The following is a 20,050-nucleotide window of genomic DNA, read 5'->3' on the forward strand; positions in this document are numbered from 1 at the left end:
TTTTTTTTTTTTTGTAAAACGCACTTGATCGCGTACAACTCGTTCCCGTGCTCATCGGCAACGGCACTGCCGGTCGTGTGTCGCAATGCGAGCGTGCGTCACGTTCCGCGCACCGTGCTCGCTTTGATCGGGTGATTTGTATTCCTGTCCCAGTGAAAGTGGACGCACGGGCGCCGCATTCGAAGATGACACGTTCGTCCGATAACGTGTCGAGAAACATGCTTTTCGCCGCCGTCTCCGTTGGTCGCTCGACGTTTCGAACGCGACGCTAACCCGCTGAACGTGCGCGGTACCGCTTGTCCGCCCACCCATCGTCGCTCTCTGGTACTCCGTCTTCGTTCGCGCTCCTCTTTCCATGCGTCGCAGGCGAACCGACCTATAGCGCACGCCTCGCCATGGACTGCGGATCGACGCTGTACTCTCATCGTAACAACGGTCTCATGACCCGGTCGCTGGAGAAACTTCTCGAAGATGCCCATCTGTGCGGTGAACTGAAACTCGGTGGACGTAAACTAAAAGAATTCCCTACAACGAATAAATACGATTTGTCCGATACGACTATCGCAGGTATGCTCGTTAGACACTCCATCCTTGATATTTGATCGTGTTTAACGATCGGTTGTTGTACCAAATCATTTATTTGTTTTAGATCTCTCAAAAAATTGCTTCACTCACTTTCCTACTGAATTAATTAAATTCTGGTCATTAGAATCTCTCAATCTTTACCACAACGCCATACGATCAATACCAAACACAGTAACATCCCTTCAATCATTGGTGTATCTTGATCTCAGGTTGGTTATACGTTTTGTTCATACCTTGTAGATGTTATCAGTGTTAAACTAAAGTATTAGTTAAAACTGACAATAGGTGATTTATAATTAATAGTAACTTCTGTTTTGGTAAAGTATTATTATAAGGTCGCTATTAATATAAATCTCTTGTTACTGTTGTTAAGTAATTTACTTGACTAATTTTAACTCAATATATATACTTAATTAGTACCTTAAATTTCTATAGTGTTTTTTCTAAGTATCATTTATATTTTAATTGTATTAATTTATTACCTATCTAAATTGAAATGACATAACATCAAATATTAGTTATACATAAATTATAAAAATTATTTTGTTATGAAAATGTGCTTCACCTTACTTATGTACTTATGTACTTATGTTACTTATCAATAAATCTTAATATCAAAATAATATATCATTGTTTTCTTAGGTAGTCATTTACTATGTTAAAAAATTAATTAAAAGAGCATCTTTTAATTCATTAGAAACTATAATTAATATTGTCTGTATATAATTTAACTACCTACATTATTATAATAATGTTAGAAATAACATATTATATTTATCTATGAACTCCATATTGACAGCCTCAACAAAAAAAGGTCATAACTTGACTATTTTTTTTTACAAGTAGTATGCCTTAATAAACCCTGAAGTTATGTATGTATTTTTTAAACTAAAACTTGTAATAATTACGGTATCCTTCATTCTACCAGTGATGTTATTTTTGAAAATATACTTTTCAAAATAGAATAAGAATATGAATTGCAATGCTTATTTTATTCATACCGAAAAGTTAGAAAAAACGAATTTTGACCTTTTTCGTTGTGGCAGTCGATATATGCTGATTAAGAAAATCAAACATAAATGTTAATACATTAAAATTTTATGTATAAGATTATACCTATTAATCAAATTTAGTTCAATAAAATAACACAAAATATAATAAAAATTATTAAAATTTAATGTATAGTCTCCTTTGTATCACAATTTATAGCTAAGTATAAACATTCTCTCAACATTTTATATTTTTAAATGTTATAAATCATTTATAAATGAATTAACCATTTGGTTTGGTTCATTTTTTTGATATGTCAAGATATCAATCACTTATTGTTATATCATAATTTTATCTCTTGTTTTATTTTATTTCTTCAGTCGTAACTGGTTAACATGTCTACCATCAGCTATATGTCAGTTACCTCTTGAAATACTACTTTTATCCAACAATAAACTCAAACAGTTACCTAATGAAATTGGATTCTGTAAAACTCTCATTGAATTGGATGTAAGCTGTAATGTGCTTACTCATTTACCACCACAACTGGGTCAACTATCCTCTTTAAAATGCTTAAATGCACAAAACAATTTACTAATCGAGTTACCATTAGGTGAGTAAAATAATATTAAAGAACTATTTTTTTTTTTAAATATTCAACTAACAATTTTACTAAAAATATATTTACCTTTTAATTTTCTTCCTTTTTTTTCCATGTTTTTATAACAGTAATTCACTTTATTGAACAATATACTATCTGTGAGAAAGTCCACTAAATTGTATTAAAGTCTTAATATACCAAACAGCTACTATATTTTTTTTTAAAAATCATGCATACATTTTTTTTACAGAATTAACACATATAAAATTAGCAAGATTAAATGTCAGTTTAAACCGAATTGCATCTTTACCTGTTGAACTTCGATTAATGTCTAGTTTGGAGAGTTTGGATGTGGCAAATAACCCTTTGGTATCTCCTCCGACAGCTGTAAGACTTACTGAATAATTATATTATGGTCTACTTTCTTATATATTATGTGTAGTATTATAATATGGGATATGAACATTTTCAGGTTTGTATTAAAGGTCGTGTTCATATATTCAAATGGTTGGATGTGAAAAGTATTAAAGAAGGCCGCAATCGAGGATCTTCATGGAAATTTAATTCTCTTAAAAGCAATAATCACAGTTTAGATAGTAATATGGACAGTTTAACTTTATCTGAAACAACTAGTCTTGTTCATTCTTCAGATGAGGTTTGTTTATTATCCAAAAATAACATTATCTTGTTTATTATAAATTATGTGTTTTTAATTATATTTTCAGGGTGCAAATGGAAGTATGGAATATTTAAATAAGTCTGATAGAAAGCATAAAGAAACAAATAGATATAGTAACAATGCAAGGTAATATTGAATATTCAAATTTATCATATACTTAATTATTTTTAATTAAAATTTTATTTACTTAAAGTCCTGAAATTTTACGTGTAAGTAAAAGTAATGGTAGCATGTCAACAAATTTGAACAAATACACAAGTAATAATAATGGTATAAAATCAAATGATAAGCCAACTCAACATACTCAAAGCTATAGGTATGTAGAATTTTGATCGTAACTTTTGATCATTATCATATACATTTTTCAACAAATATATTTGTTTGTTTATTTTATTATATTTTTATTATTTTAGTTTTCAGTAATTATGATATTGAGTTTATTATATATTTATATCTATATATATATATTTATATATTTATACTTTTATATATATTTACAGAGAATACAAAGAGTTCCTTAAACAACAACGTACTCAAGAGTCTATTTACAAAGGAAAACCTCTAAACAACGATAATAATGTTGATCAAAAGGTATGTATAGTTCAATTCTAAAAGTTATTATATTAATTTTTTTTTTTTTTTTATAAACAGGATATCCGTCCATATATTAAACCGACAACACCAGAAATCACATCTACTCCTGTCAATAATTTATCATTACCAAGGACACCAAACCCTAGTTCGAATATTTGGTCCAAGTGTAATACACAAGTCGCTAAAAACAAACTACAGTTCACTATGAAACGAGAGTACGATAAAGCAAGAGAAGAAGCAGAACTTGTTAAACAATTAAGAAATGTTAGTGCGTTTATAAGTTGATAAATGTAAAAAATTATATAATTATTATTGATTTTTGTGTATTATAGACTATTGAATCACGTTTAAAAATGTCTCTTCCAAGTGAACTATCACCAGCTCTTAGTGATGGTGTTGTGCTTTGTTACTTGGCTAATCATGTTAAACCTAGATCTGTGGCAAGCATTCATGTACCTTCACCAGCTGTGGTAAATATTTAACTGTATAATTGTTTAATATATATGGTAGTTAAGTCTGATTTATTTAATCATATATAGCCCAAACTTACAATGGCTCGGTGTAGACGAAATGTTGATAACTTTTTGGAAGCATGTCGTAAGATTGGTGTTAATGAGGTGGGTAATCTCTATATAACTATTTAGCACTTCGAAATAATTTATAATTAACACTGTACAATATAATGTTTACAATGAATATTTAACTGTACAATTTTAATGTTAATTTTCAATATTTTTAGAAACTAATTTGTTGTGCCGTCGATATTCTGGAAGGAAAAGGCATTGTTCAAGTAGCCATTACAGTAGCAGAGCTTTTGAAATTTCATACACCAAAATCTCCATCACAAACTGTACATGTGCCATCACTTTTAAATGTATAAACTAATATTTTTAAATAATTCATTTACGGAAACAATCTATGAACAAATAATAATAATTGACTGATTGATAAGCTCACTAATGAAATGCTATTGTAGCATTGAAGACTGTTTTATTTCTCTTGTTAAGAATATAAAATTACCTCAAGAATTTCATAAAGAGGCTGAGTTAATTTTATATATTTTTTTAATCAAAACGAAATTTATTAAATGAAATTTGTGTGTACCTACTACTTAAAATTTACTACTGTATTTTTATTATTTAGTTGTCATTTTTACTGTCTATAAATACTATTATTATTATTTATTTTAAACTTCCTATATAGCCTGTGTTAACAAAGTTTCGCCATTCCTAAATATATTGGCTGTACTTTAATTTTAGTAAACTTGTTTTGCTTTTATACTTTTAATTTAAATTTGACTAATTAATTTTTTTCTTGTCAGCAGTTTTATTTATTTTTATTTATTCGTTTAGTTATATTTTATGTTTTGTAACAAAATGATACACCGATTAGTTATCTAAGACTTAATTTATAATCTGGAATTAGTATAAATTTCAAATATTATTTGAGTACAAAATAAAATAATAATTTTATTGTTAATAATTATCAAAAAAGTTCATTTTTTAATTAAGATTTAAAGTGATTACCAATATTAATTTCAACATGATTAAGATATAAGTATCATAGATGTATATCATATAAATAATTCAGAAAGTAATAATTAGCTCTAAGTACTAATAATTGTTAAACACAGAACTTGGTATTCATAATAAAATAACAATAATATTAAATTATTCTAAATCCTATTGTTTTAAATTTTTTAAAAGATAATGAATTCCTAATATTATTTAAGCGGATGAAGATATAGTAAACTGTCATGGCATGATTTTAGAAAATGTACATTGTTCACATTTGTTCAAAGTCAACAACTATCAAATTAAGAAAGGTTTTTGGCCGAATAGTGTGCAGATATGCGCAATTATAGATTTATACAACAGTTATACTATGCAAATAATGTGAATAGTAGTTAGTAATTGAATTCTCTGGTAAGGTTGGTCAACTATATGGGAAAAACTGAGCAAGATTGTGTATTGTGAATAGAAAATGTTTATTAATATAATAAAATAAGTATAATATATTATATTATTATTAATTTAATTTTAATATGTTATTGCTGTCAATTTTAATATTAAGTTAATCCTATAATTTAGTTTTAGGTTTTCAACTAATAAGAATTACTAGTTACCATAGTGAAATTACATAATTTAGTTGCACTTAATGAGTAGTTTGGTTAGAAAATAAGTAATGAATAACACTTAAAATAATATATAATTTTGTTACTTTTTTAAAGTAATTTGAACATAATGCATAACTTTTAATAGTTAAAACAAATATTTTTGTATGTAGAGCTTACTGTGCACGCACATTTGATAATACACTGATTTGTTAAATAAGATCCAAGTAAATGTGTAGATATTATATACCTATTATATAATGTATCTTAGTATACATTTAAGTTCAATTATAGTAATTAATTGTCAGAAATGGTTAAAGTGTTCAAAAATTGGAGTATGTAAACAGACAGTCTTGATCACAACATCTGAAGACTGAATATTCTATAAACAATCGTTTGATAATCATAAAAATTTACAAATGTAACCGAACTAATTTTCAAATTTGAAGTGGGTATGTAATATTAATAATTAAAGTTGTACTTAGTGTGAGCAACATATTTTCAGATATTCAGGGTCCACGGGTGCGGCACTAAAAGGTCGAAAACCTAATGTTGATTATAATACTATATTTTTTAACCGTTACGGTCGGTTGGATCGCAACAAATTTCGTATGTCCTGTGTTCGGAACATGGACAATATTCTGCACTGCTTATTATTACAGTAAATTAATACAATCAGAGGCGTCATTTCAATTTTTGAAAGGTTGGGACAACTGATTAAATTTGCCGACTTCATAATATTAAAAAAATTATGATTACCTATATATTTAAATATTTAATATTTATGGACGATACACTATCAAAAAATATTTTTCGGAACAAAACATGTAAGGACTAGTAATGAATAATGATGTCATGATGATGAACAAAGAAAATGAAACGTTTCAATTTACCCAATTAAATAATAACATAACAGGTTAAGCGCCAAGACAAAAAATTCAGTTTTGAATATAGTGCCACGTAGGGTTTATTGACCCTTCGATATGACTTGTAAATAGCGACACGTAGGGTTTTGAAGCCCGTCATGTAGTATTTGTTTTTGTCGTCATGTAGAGTCTCCAAAATCTTCATTTTACATGTTTTCTTAAGGAATTCAAATAAAGCGTGTTCCGTGGGACAAGTTTGTAAAATGATTCATTGAAATACCTTGGAATTTTAATTATATAGACAAGTAATAATATAGTTAATATCAAGAAAATTGCATACGAGTTATTTTCATACGATTATTACTATTATATTATTTAAATATTCGTTAACACTTACAAATTTAATATAATATTATTATTTTTACTCTGTACTCTTTTTTGTTCAAACGTTTATGCGTGTATCGAATACGTTTGGAAAACATTGAACACGGGTAAACATAGTGCAAAAATACATAAAGTGTTTAGAGATTATAGTGAAAATAAACGTAATAAAACCATAACTAAAAAGTCGTGTAAATACTACAATTGGACAACAGTAAAAAATGCAACTTGTCAACTAAACTACATTTTAGATTGTTTTAAATGCCCTAAAAACAATAAAGATGTTTTTAAATCTTATGCAACTCATACTATAGACACAAGTATGTGTTATAAGTTTTAGTTTTATTTTATTATTTTATCATAAGGTAACTTAAAAACGATTTTAAATCCATGTATACTCACTTTCTTATTGCTAGTAGTAGTTTTTTAATTATGTACCTACTAGGTAGTAAAATATAGGTACAAAATTATCATTTATCAGTAAATTTAAAACGTCTTTAACGTCACTTTATACATAGTAATCATAGTTATATATGATGAATAGATATTCAGATATTTAATGTAATAATTATTTATGGAAAAATAGAGTAGGTAACTACTACCTATATGGTAGGTATATATAGTAAGTACCTATTATTTACATTAATTATTTATCAACCCTTAATGTTTTTGAAACTTAACATACTGAAATTTCATAGTGTTTAATCTTACTATATTTAAATCTTAACATTTAACTTTTTGATAAACAAAATTTAACTAATAATAAACTTTACAAATTAAAAATAAAACAAAAAAAAATAAATTTAATGACTAATGGATCTTATTAATTTGTTCTACCTAAAAAAATGTGAAATATACATAAAAATTAAACAAATATAAAAGAAAAACAATTTTTTTTTTTTAAATATTGAAATATTTTACAATCTTATATTTCATGAAATGTTCAAACACTAATTATATTACGCTTCAAATAAAAATCAATTAAAATCCTTTGCTTTAAATGTTGACGACCATTGAAATGTACATTTTTGCATATGAAAAAGCACTAATGATAAACTTAAAAGTATTACTTTTAATAAAAATTATAATACCTACTCAAAATAACTTAGGTATATCAATAACGATGACACAAGATAAATTTATTTGTTTTCGTGAAGGTGTGTTATTATGATGATGGTACATAATTGTTTTAAGAAAGAATGGAAATGTTTGACGAGATCGGAAGAATCTTTCAAGACTATTATTTAAATATATATCATTATCTTACCGTTTTTGTGTATTATTATAGGCGTTGAAAACGTTTGCAGAGCATTCAATCTTCCACGAAATTCTTGGAAAATTTCAAAACCTGCTCCCTTACTTATAGGACCTCCGCTGTTGAATTACTTTCATCCCAAATGATAATTTCATCAGCCGTTCAAAGTTCTCGTTACACCCGTAAGTGCTATACAAACGTAGAAATCGAAATGATAAACACAACGGTAAACGGAAATCGAAATTAAAACATGACTCTCTTGGTATAAAATTTTTGTAACACTTGTACCGAAGGTTTGGTTTTCGACCACGATCGAAGCGTTGGAATGTCATATTTATTTGTCCAGCGGGCGGTAAGATGGGAATCCCATAGTGGCGCGCGGTAAAGTGGAAATCCCTATAACACCGCGTAGTAATGTGGAAATTTTCAAGAGTGCTGGCCACGTGTTCCCAGCACAACCAGAAACTTAAATGTATACCACGGTCTGTACAAAACATAAACTTTCGGTTAAATCTTATACACATATCACAACCTCCTTGCACGACGCATAAACATTTAAACATATTTCGTTTTCACTGTTCTCACACAAGTGCGTTGGACGTTACGGACAAATTTGTTTTGCACGATTTATATAACAATTCGAATTAGAAAATGAAATCGTTCGCGCAAGTGTCACGTCGCCGTTCAAATTATCCCATTTCGTGTTAACCGGAGCACCCGATAACAGTGTCGGCGTGTGATGTTCGAGAATTTTCGATCGGCGCGTTAACTCCGGAACTTTTTTCCGACGAAACTTTCTCTGCGAACGTCCGACTCGTCGTTTTTCCCGTGCCAACGGCCGTGTGTTTTTGTGGTTGCGGCATAACACGGTGGAGTCACCATCTCCAGGGACAATTTCGTGTGTGGGACAAATGTTCGAACCGTAGCTGACCCGTATCCGCGAAATTTTCTTTCGGTTATCGTCGTGCGCGGAGAAGCCAGTTATTGTAAATCAAGACCGACGCCACTGATCAACCTATTCTTCTGCCGGTTGTGGCGTTCGTCGCACGTGTGAACACGGTCGCGTGGGCATAACCATTCGAACGCTAGACCGTCCAAGGTATGTTCCGTTATATTTGTTAAAAATATTGTATTTATTTTTATATGATTTGTCTTGTTATATTATTACAACGTGTTTGGAGCATACGTGATTTTATTGTTATTTTTAGATTTATCATATTTATTATTACTTTTTTTGTTAATATTACTGTGGCGCTTTTGGCCTGTTTATCCCGGCATTTATTATAATTTCATTAACTATCCTTGTTAAGTGTTCTTTTTTATTGCAATCGACGCGAGTACGTCACACAATCGAACCAGTGATGGTTTGACTGCGAAGCACGCAAACAAGCATAAATACGAAAGATGACAATCAGTACAGTAGTTATAGTGAACCATTAACTTCGCCATACAGGATTAAAACGGCAAATGCTGTAACACTAAATCTATTGCCTGAAAAATCAAAAGAAAGATATATAATGGCTTATGAAAAACTTTTAAAATTGAGAAAAATAAATAAAACCAAATTGTTGTTAGAAAATGTGTTTCTTACAAATTTTAATAAATTATCTATAGAAATGAATTCGTCAACTCTATGGTCTATTTATTTAATGCTTAAAAGCATAAAAAATATGAATCATAATATTAACGTTGGTACTTATTTAAAATTATAAGTTTTTTTAAAGAGAAAATTGAGTGAATTAAATGTAAAAATTCTAAAGTTTTGACTTCAACCGATATAAAAAATGTATTGATCAAGCTCCTGATATTCAATATTTAGTAAAAAGGTAGGTGAGATAAAATTGTTTTGTATATATTGACTATTCTCCGTTCGTTTATTACAATATATGTAATATTCATTAGTGAAATATATATTGCACATTAAACTTCACTACTCACAAACAAATTGTTCATGATCATTTAATATTAAAGGGGAGTTATATATTTTTAAAAAAATACATTGATTTATGACTCACAAATGTAACATCAGATAGATTTTTTTTAGCTGCAAAAATGGTTAATGCATCAAGCAGGTTATTTGAAAAAACAAAATTGGGAGCATGCCTAAATAAATTGCATTATATTTAAACTTACTGTATTCCCGAGTTGATACAGATCGTTTATTCGGCCGAACTTCAGCAATATTATTTACCGATTCTGCTGGTGATGATACAATTAGTGATGGGAATAATCAAATGGAATAATTGAAATAATGGTAACAGATATATTTACCAAAAGCAAATCAATTAAATTATTAAAAAAATTGTGTATTTTACTCATTTCCCATTGGGTAATAAATTAAGAAGTCGACTGTCCATCAGTATTGCATTGTAATTGTTAAAAATAATAAAATTACTGAATTTAACTGAAACTACAGGTATTTATTTGGTAAAGGGCCCAGATTTTATAATTTTTGAGAGGGCCTACAGGGATTTTCCCGGTATCCTGGTGGGCCAGTACACGCCTGTATGAGCTCAATTTTTATGGTATCGATATCATGAAAACTGTTTTATAAAGATCACATATATAGAAATATATAATATACCAAAAATAAAGTTTATAAGGTTTACGTAATAATGATTGTCATAAACTGGGGAAGAGCCAGTGTTTCCCAATTTTTAATAAACCGTGAATGTGTATTTAAAAGAGAATATTATCTGATTTCTTAGTGCCAAACAGTAAATAAAAATTTACTATTTACCGATTTTAGCATTTGATCATCAGACAAAGAATTGCCGACTTTTTAAAATTTCTTAGAGTGAGGCATTTGCCATAGTCTGCCTCCCTCCCCCAAATGACACCCCTGATATAATAATTAATTATTATAAACATGACCGCGTATATTTCAACTAGGGCTACTGAAAGACTACTATATACGTTGAAACCATCCTTCCGTCGCAACAAAATCGTCTTTCCCCATTTTCTTTGCCAAGTCTTCTGCTTTTTGGCGTAAAAGTGGACCATTAATACGGGCATCTTTTTTCCTTACTTGTAAGAACCATTCCTTTAACGCTTTGTCTACAACTTCTTCTTTTCCAGATATTTTTCTTTTCCGACTATCACTTTCATTGTCCATTATTGCGCGTTTAATATTCGAACAATTTTTTAAATTCTATTTAATGTGCAATGAGAAACGTTTTAACGAGCTGCGGCATCACGTAAGCTAATTTTTGGAAGCCTGTCGTATGATTTTAATAAATCGCACTTCTGTTTAGCACTTAAATCTTGGCGTTTGGACATTTTTATATTTAGATTAACGAAACACTAATCACCGTTACGTACACACGCTGACGTTGAACTAACGATACGTACAGAAAAGTGCTCATCGTATAGGACGTAAGATAAAGTACCATCCAAATATAAACGTAACGACAGCAAAGATAAGATTAAATTATATTGGTTATTGCACGGATAACCGGTGTATATGTCAACTGACCTTCGCCTAATTGTTTCAAATAACCGATGTAATGTTTCAATAATCCGATTTATTTTAAATGTTCTAATATACGGCCGGTCCGTCCCGGTATATTTTGTTTCAATAACGCGATTGTATCAATAATCCGTGTTTCTAATAAGCGGCTTCTACTGTATATTGTTATAATATTATTCCATTAGAATTATTGTATCACGTTCAACGGTGCAGTTTGTTAGTTATAGACACAGAAATATGTCGATTAGGTCGAAAAAATAATGGTAATGAATAATATTATAATTTGACCTTAAGCGAATAAAATTATAACGCCACCTGATATGCAATTGATTAATTATGATTATATTGATTATTCTTCGATTGTCGTGATAATGTGTAATGATAAAATGAAGCCTCTCTTCACAGTTCTTACAAGAGTCACTTAACATACTAACCAAATAGTCCTCAAAAACAGGCTTTATTTTTCCTCCAAACAAAATACAAGGCATCATATTCAAAAAAAAAAAAACAACTCACCTTTTCCCCTTTAATCACCTTAAATAGGACACCATTGTTCAGAAAATTTACGTATTCTAGGACTCACTTTCAATCACACATTGTCATAGATTAACAGGACTACGAAAATTAGGTGACCAGTCGAAATGTCTCCGGTCAAAATATCTCGGAAAAATATCTCCTGTAAAAAATATCTATGGTATAAAAATACTCCGTTTAAAAATATCACTAATAGAAATATTTTCTATGAAAATATTTAATAATATTATTAAAAATATTTTATTGTAATCGTGATAATTAATTTTTTAAATAATATATTATTATTATTACAAGTACAAAATAAATTATTTACTATATAATCGACTGTATTTACAGTGACTTTTATGTATATACAAGAATGTTAGCGACAAAAAGTCATTCGCAGACAGTAAAAACTCATCACAAAATTATTAAATACAATACATATATAAATTACATTTTAAGGTTGTGGACGATTAAGCAATAAAATTAAAAATTAAATTAAACAAAAATTAAATAAGTACATGTTATGTAAAAGTTAAAATTTAATATTATGGACAATTTCCCATAATTATTTCAGAGATATAATTTCGTTGTATTAACTAATATTGTGATTAGTTATTATTTCCTATGTAATTATTTTTTAAACATTAATATTAATATAAAATGTAATAAATGTTAAAATATTTTCACGAGAGATATTTTATTTAAATATAATTTTAAACAGAGACATTTTGTACTGACCATATTTTAAATCGAAGATATTTTTGCGAAGATATTTTGACCTGGAACCTCAACATTTTAACTAAAAATTTGTAACTAAAAATACATTTTTGTAATATTTGGTTTATCGAATGAATGCCAGAAACAGAAATAAATACTGTGATAAGTTTGAATAAGATTCAATAATTACTAAAGAACTCAAAATTCTATAATTATTAAATTTAAAAAAACTGTACAGCTGTAGCTATATTATACATTATATCACTGGCAGACACTCTCCTTAAAAAAATCCTGATTGTGTCATTGTGCGTATACGTACCAATATATATCTGTACACCGGTAAATTTAGGCTTACAAAAGTTATACAACTATAATGTAAAACCATTGATTTTTGCCGTTGAATTATACGTATAGAAAGATACGCAAACCTACCACTAATATTTCTTGCACTTACGAGGCCGCTACCATTAGATGTCACTGCAGGGCCAATGAGAAATTTTGAGGGTCCCGGAGCTCATTGGTTCCAGGCTCCCTTTACTTGTACTTGTTTGACCAAGATATTCATACTACTTGCATATACTTTTATACAGTAAAATATTGTATAAAAGGCTGAGATGACAGGGCCCTGGGCTTTAGCCCTCCCTGCCTTACCCTCTCGCTGGCCCTGCGTCACTGTATTCAGATTTAATAAGTTTCCTACCACGTGGAATATAGCAGAAAATCTGTTGCATATTTTTCAGCATAGAGACGAAATATACCGGTTAGGTTAGTTCGTAAATAAAGAAAAGTTCAAGTATGAAATGAGACTCGACATTCGAGTTTTCTTATGAAACACAAACAATCACATGTCAAGCATACCAGTTACATATAATTGATTAATTCTAAATGGTATTCGAATAGCAAAAAAAATTTGTATTCGCTACAACTTTTGGTCATGTAAGAATTTTCATATATTAGATGTACGTTTTTCGTGACAGTACTTAAGTACCGGTACAGTTTTTCGCACCGGAACTTATTAACGTGTGTACACCCATGGACGATTCTGACCTACTATATCTAACGTAGAAACTTACTAGTTCGTCCGCTGTAATCATTTACATTAAACTTGATGGAAACAGGCTGAGGCGAAACTAAAAATTTTTACACCCGGGGAAAATGTTATAATTACGCCCTATCATAGACCAATAATCAAATGTTCTTGAGAATTTTTTTCTAATAATTAATATAAATTCATACTTATTGAGTATGAACCTAATATCAGTATCTAACAAACTTAAAAGTATTAAATTAGTTGTTAATAATTGCAAAAATTACACCCTCTAAATTTTTACGCCCGGGTATGAATCCCCGTCTTTCACCACCTAATTTCGTCCCTGGAAATAAACTTTCAACGGCAAAAAGTGAGTGTTGAAAAAAACCGGTTTTTGCAACGTGCACAAAAATGAGACAAATTCATCAGTTTGCGTTCGATAACGAAAAGTGGAATCAGGACATCGGAAGAAATACAACAAATATTATCTTATTATGTTTATAAATATTATATTATCCTAAGTAATTTATATTCAGTATTATGTTTTTACAATGTTGTATACACATTAAACATATATTGAAAACTGAACAAAATCGTTTTTTTAAAATTTTTTTTTATTTCTAATGCCTTATTATTTCATATCTAATACATATATATATATATATATATATATATATATATATATATATATATATATAATATAAATTAACTTACGGTACTATAACTATAGTAGGTATTGTATAGTAAAATGTTTTAATAATTACACATAAAAAAAAAAAAAAAAATATTATTGGTATACAAAAATCTGTACGACAGGTGACTAGAAATAATGAATAGATACAATATGTATTTTAAGGTACGTGTCGGAAAAAATTTGCGAAACAACAATGAGAACGTACACGACAACAATGATTGTTCTTGTTGATCCGCGTACTAAGTGGAAGCCGATAGCGCACATATATATTATTTTAACATATTACGATTCCTGCCGTAAAAGAAAAAAATACGTCGTACATGTAGTGCAATCATATTATATTCCTGGTTGAATCGTAAGAACTATGGGCACAGCTGCTAAAGCGGCAAAGGATACATGTTGTATGTTATAATATTCTTATAAATAGAGGTATTTGTGGTTCAGCGTTGTGTACCGATTCCTGTAATAGCTAATTAATTATTCCGTTTTGTCGGGGGGTTTATTTTTTTTTCGTGTAAAAAATATTCAAGTACAAAAAACGCAGGTACTCGTGCTTATAATAATTATTTAATGTATAGGCCGAAAATATGTTCAGATTTTGCGCGTTAAAAAAGATACGGAAAATTAAGAAGAAATTAACGAAACGTTGGCAAATCGGAATATTCATTGAGGATGGCGCATTTCGCTTATTAGTAATTTTAGTAATTTTAGATTTCTTAACGTTAATGGAGGAAGGGGGGCAACACTTACGGGATGTCGAACTATTAAAACTCGTGAATTATGCCATACACTTAACACATTTAATATATAATATTATATAATAATAATAATAATAATAATTATAATTATAATAATAATAATTATCAACGAAAATTATGTTTGCAAAATTGTTTCGTAAACGTAATGTTCGTGTATCTAATAATTTGTTTTTGTCCACAGTAGTTACGCATTTGGAGATACGTATAGTATAAAAAATTAGCTTAGAAAAACAAAATCCAATTGAAAACATCGGATGAACGGAAATTTAAATGATGTGTGTATATAGTTAAGGTATACGTGTACGGATAAACGAAAGTCGAACGATCTGATAAAAGCGTATTTTGACGTTGATGGAGTTTATGTACATAATATAGTAACGCCACGGTGTAAGAACACAGTAGTAGGTTTTGTAAGTGTATAATTGGCGCGCCCTCGGTGTCGGTTTCATGAGCAATGTACAGAGCGTACCGGCGATGCTCGTGCTCGGTAGGCGAGAACTTACTATTGTAAAGACGTCACCAGTTCGCGGAGCGCACAACAAATATTGAAATAACGCGTTCCGTGGAATGTAATTGTTACTATAAATTGTTTATTTTGATTATCATAGGCTACACAATTTAAGACTATTAACATACTTATAAACTTACATGAGTGTGTACTTAAATTTCTTACCTAAACACAACGCGACGACAGCGATGTAATAATATTAATAAAAGTAATAATATCACAGCGCGTCGTCAGTATTACAACATATGCCGTACATCGTACGACGATATTTCGCTTAAACGAACATTGATTAGTTTTGTGGCTTAAAATGTAATTTGATCATTTGAGTGCGAGACATAACACTAACACGCTACATATTCGTCTATATAAAAATGACAATTATAATATATTCATTAGTGCGAACCGGTCGTCGCAGTCGTAAATTACAGTGCAGCGACTAAAACGACGACCGGTCTAGCACCGCCTTACGGGTCAAATGCTTAGTTTATATTAAAAAAAAAAAAATAATAAATAATAATAATAATAATAGTAATTAAAAAATAAAAATAAAGGAGACACAATAATAAACTTATATTTTTAAAATTATTATCATTAAACCTAGTTATATTTTAAAATTTATTTAAATAAAACTAATCATTAACTTATTAAAATTATTATTACTTTTTTTATATATATAAAATTGGAACATCAGGTTAATAAACTAGGATAAGATTTCTATCGTCTACGATTTATAATATATATGTATACATTAATAATATATAAATATAATAACAAATTTGGGATTTGGGGAAAGGGGTTAAAGTGATGATGTTATTATTCAATAATTCTTTTACATAAAATATCTACAAACGTGCTGGGTAAAAAATGTATCGTGGTAGTGAACTAATAAAATGCAATTATTATAGAATAGTAATTATTATTATTTAATGTTTCATTTAATACAGTAAAACATTTTTATCGAGAGATATGTACGAAAAGATCCCAATATAATGTATCATAACCGACTGGACGAATAAAAAGTTTGAATTTAATTTGTTAACTTAATACTTCGTCATTATTTTATGATTAAATTTTAATATGTTACAGATGTTGATTCACTCGATTTAAAAATAATTCAATGTTAAATTTATACAATATTATTACACAACTATATATATATATATATATATATAGTTTTAATTAATATTGTGTAATCTAAACAGAAATTGAGCATACAATAAAAAAGTAGCGTTTGCCCTGAATATAGTTATGGCAATAATTTGACGTACACAATAATTTTTTCGTTATATTTTCATTAAAATAAAAAAAAGTAAAAACGCTTGGGTAAAAATCGGATAAAAATAATTGGCTTCTGTAAATATTAAAAAAAAATTATTGTTTGTACGAAAAAAAAACGATGACGATAATAATAGTAGTCATAATAATAATAATAATAAAAATGTATGTAAAAAATACTTCGAAAAAAGAAAACTCAAGTATTTATTCTGTGATGTGGTCATGTTTTGGGGAATAGTAAATAAACTGACTAATTAAAGGAAAACACAGTAAAAGCATAAATGGCAGCAAAATGGGATTTGAGATCGTCTAATATAGTGGGTTAATAAAATAATCATGACTAGATTTTCAGTTCAATTGTAGCCTGTGTACGTGTAACATATGTGTGTGAATATGTTATACATAGCCGACTGTTAGTATTTTATTCTTTACTGCTCTTCGTCCAGTTCATGTTCACCATCTCGGCTATACATGTCTGCCAGTTTGTCGAAATGCGAGCCCCAGGACACCAAATACTCGTAGTCTTGGTGATCGTCCTCGGTACCTGCATAGGAAAATTACGTTAATCGACACCGACGGCAAATACATTTTTGTAGAAACTTTCAGTATTAATTTTTTTTACAGACGAAACGGATTATTAGGTACATTAGACATTATACGATAGGCAGTTGGAGCTGTAACGGTAATCGGGTGTTGCCGGAACATATGTCTTAACGCACACAAAAGGTAAACGTCACCATCAGTGTTACGTCGAACTTGCTTAATTTACATTCTGTATAGGATGCAAATGCGTTTAAAATATAGAGGTGTTTGATGTACACAATAATAGTTGACACGCTCATGTAATCGCTGCACACGATTTCCAACGGTGTACACCACCGTTGGAAAACGTTAGGAACACGCAGTCGTATAAGACTTATTGAAAATGTTTCCCGACCTATAGGTTCTATTTGAATATATTCAAATAGAACGCCTAACCGAACGTCTGATTGAATTGTTTAAGATCGTCGTGGCCGGCGCAGGTTCAAAATTAAAATGGTGATGCATTGCATCGCGTCGAATGGCGTTTATTGCATACCTGTATTTAGCGATGACAACGATCCTGCGGTGCTGCCACCCCCTTCGTATGCGTAATTCCGTAGGTCGTCAAATGGCGGAGCGTTTGGATCACCGTCCGCACGTTTCTTATGGTCTTCGATGAACATACCAACGTTGGGTTCCACCCCCACCGGCATTGTGGGATCTAAAAAAAAAAACGGTAACAGTAATATAGTGGCGATATTTAAACTGGCGTGGTGGCCGAAAAAGAAAAAGACGTACATTTGTACTTCTGTGGATGAATGTTGTTTATCGATCCTCCGATAGGTATCTGCAGGGGCGTTATGTCGAACGCAGTCATGTCGTCCTCACCGCCGCCCTCGTCGTCGTAGTTGATTATGTTTTCCCTGACATCGTCGTCCGGTCCGGGGTACTTGATGTGCGCTTCGCGTCGACGGTTGTACACGACGAACATTAATACCAGTACTGAAAAATACGGTTCAAACGTTCAGTTCGGTTTTCGCGAATGAAGGGGTAGGGGGTCGAACCGTACAATAGGGTACGACAACTCGACACCACGGTATACTCACTGAGAATGATAAGCAGACAGACCAATATAGCCGCGAGTGCACCCATGCCGAGTTTTAGTTTTTGACCTTCTTGGACCAGTTCACAGTTTTCGCCCCAAAACCCGTCCGGGCATATACAACGATATCGAATCCTGGGATCTTGATTTAAACAGACGCCTCCGTTCCGGCAGGGACTATCCAGACATTCGTTTTTATCCACGCACCCTTTGCGGTCCGGTGTCATAATACGACCTTCGCCGCAACTAGAAAATTACAAATTTTAAACGTATTGATTCCTTTCATAATACTGTCTGATGGCCGGCGCCATTGATCTTAATCCACCGGTCGTTCGCGAACTTACGTGCAGTCGTAATAATTCCATAGGTCGACGCATTCAAACGGTTCCTGACAAATGACATTGGCACAAGGTTTGTTGGACGGACAGTTCCTCTCTACGTTCCTGGCCATTGTCGCTTGGCCCCATTGCGTGCCGTTGGTCGCTGGTGGCAGCGGTAAATACCTTCCTTCCAAACGTATGTCATCCAAACAACCTATAATAGTATTGTGAATCGTTAATATGGTGTATTTCAACCGGAGACTTCAAATATTAAAAATATGAACTTAAATATTTATATTTATCTGTTTATAAAATTAAAAATTAATTAACTAAATCGCAACGATTTTTTATAATATTTATAAAACCCATCACAACATGATACAATTCGTGTTTTACGTTTATTTTACAATCAATAAATATTGATTATAAGAGTTATCTGGTAAATAAATATTGATAGGGACTCAGATAACCGTTATATAATAGACAATATATTGATATAAATATTATCCCGTCACTCATTTACTATAAACCCAATTAGAAAGCTTTAGAAACACTAATACTTGCACGAGTATATATTAACACGTAGATATTTTAATTTTAAACAATAAAATTTATAATCTATTAGTTACGTTTTAAAAAAATGAAGGTTCGACGAATAATAAAGATTTATCTAATCATAGTGCAATGCCAATGCGATTGTAACATATATCAGCGATTTCTGTACACCAAAATCGCATAACATAACAGTTATTTTTATCACCTTTTTGGAAGTCGCCGTAGACTTCAAATGTTCGAACGCCAGTATACTCAGCCTTTCCCCCAGCGTATACTCCTTCTTGTTTGTCAACCATTAACCATTGATGTCCTTCAAACCGGTAAGTTTCATTGTAATGCTTTCCTTCACCTCCGTCAAGTTCCAAAATAGCGGATGAACCGTATCTCGAAACTTTCGCTGTATGCCATTTCCCATCATCAACCGTTACAGCACTTAGCCATACGTCCTTCTCTTCGGTCCTTAAACTATTCAAGTTGTATCGGAAATGAAGTTTACTGTCTTTAATCTGCCAATAAA

The 20,050-nt window shown here is 30.4% G+C and overlaps 2 protein-coding genes across 5 annotated transcripts in view; one reads left to right on the forward strand and one right to left on the reverse strand.

Annotated features, from left to right (window-relative positions):
• Positions 1-4,744, forward strand: LOC112681594 (leucine-rich repeat and calponin homology domain-containing protein 3). The gene is made up of 12 exons (XM_025551840.1): positions 1-567; positions 650-794; positions 1,956-2,188; positions 2,427-2,563; positions 2,649-2,831; positions 2,902-2,981; positions 3,049-3,171; positions 3,356-3,446; positions 3,507-3,713; positions 3,782-3,919; positions 3,989-4,066; positions 4,189-4,744. Exons 1-12 carry the CDS (start codon positions 396-398, stop codon positions 4,327-4,329), a joined length of 1,728 nt encoding a protein of 575 aa, XP_025407625.1. The 5' UTR covers positions 1-395; the 3' UTR covers positions 4,330-4,744.
• Positions 4,745-17,218: 12,474 nt separating this feature from the next.
• LOC112681238 (neural-cadherin) overlaps positions 17,219-20,050 on the reverse strand; it is a 78,002-nt gene continuing 75,170 nt past the window's right edge. For all 4 annotated transcript variants that reach the window (XM_025551524.1, XM_025551511.1, XM_025551506.1 and 1 more), the window contains 6 exons: positions 19,739-20,039; positions 19,003-19,192; positions 18,663-18,904; positions 18,355-18,558; positions 18,113-18,277; positions 17,219-17,578 (listed from right to left, as the gene is read on the reverse strand). In XM_025551524.1, coding sequence (XP_025407309.1) covers positions 17,463-17,578; positions 18,113-18,277; positions 18,355-18,558; positions 18,663-18,904; positions 19,003-19,192; positions 19,739-20,039 — 1,218 coding nt within the window. In that variant the 3' untranslated portion in view covers positions 17,219-17,462. The remainder of the gene's footprint in view (positions 17,579-18,112; positions 18,278-18,354; positions 18,559-18,662; positions 18,905-19,002; positions 19,193-19,738; positions 20,040-20,050) is intronic.

The sequence above is a fragment of the Sipha flava genome, unplaced genomic scaffold (genome assembly GCF_003268045.1).
Source record: "Sipha flava isolate LNK unplaced genomic scaffold, YSA_version1 102_pilon_pilon, whole genome shotgun sequence".
NCBI classification, from domain to species: Eukaryota; Metazoa; Arthropoda; class Insecta; order Hemiptera; family Aphididae; genus Sipha; species Sipha flava.

Bases quoted from the DNA above. Each gene is read 5' to 3' on its own strand.
- LOC112681594 (XM_025551840.1), top strand. From the start codon at position 396: ATGGACTGCGGATCGACGCTGTACTCTCATCGTAACAACGGTCTCATG. The intron at 2,832-2,901 runs GTTTGTTTATTA...TTATATTTTCAG, and splicing joins TTGTTCATTCTTCAGATGAG to GGTGCAAATGGAAGTATGGA. The intron at 3,714-3,781 runs GTTAGTGCGTTT...TGTGTATTATAG, and splicing joins TTGTTAAACAATTAAGAAAT to ACTATTGAATCACGTTTAAA.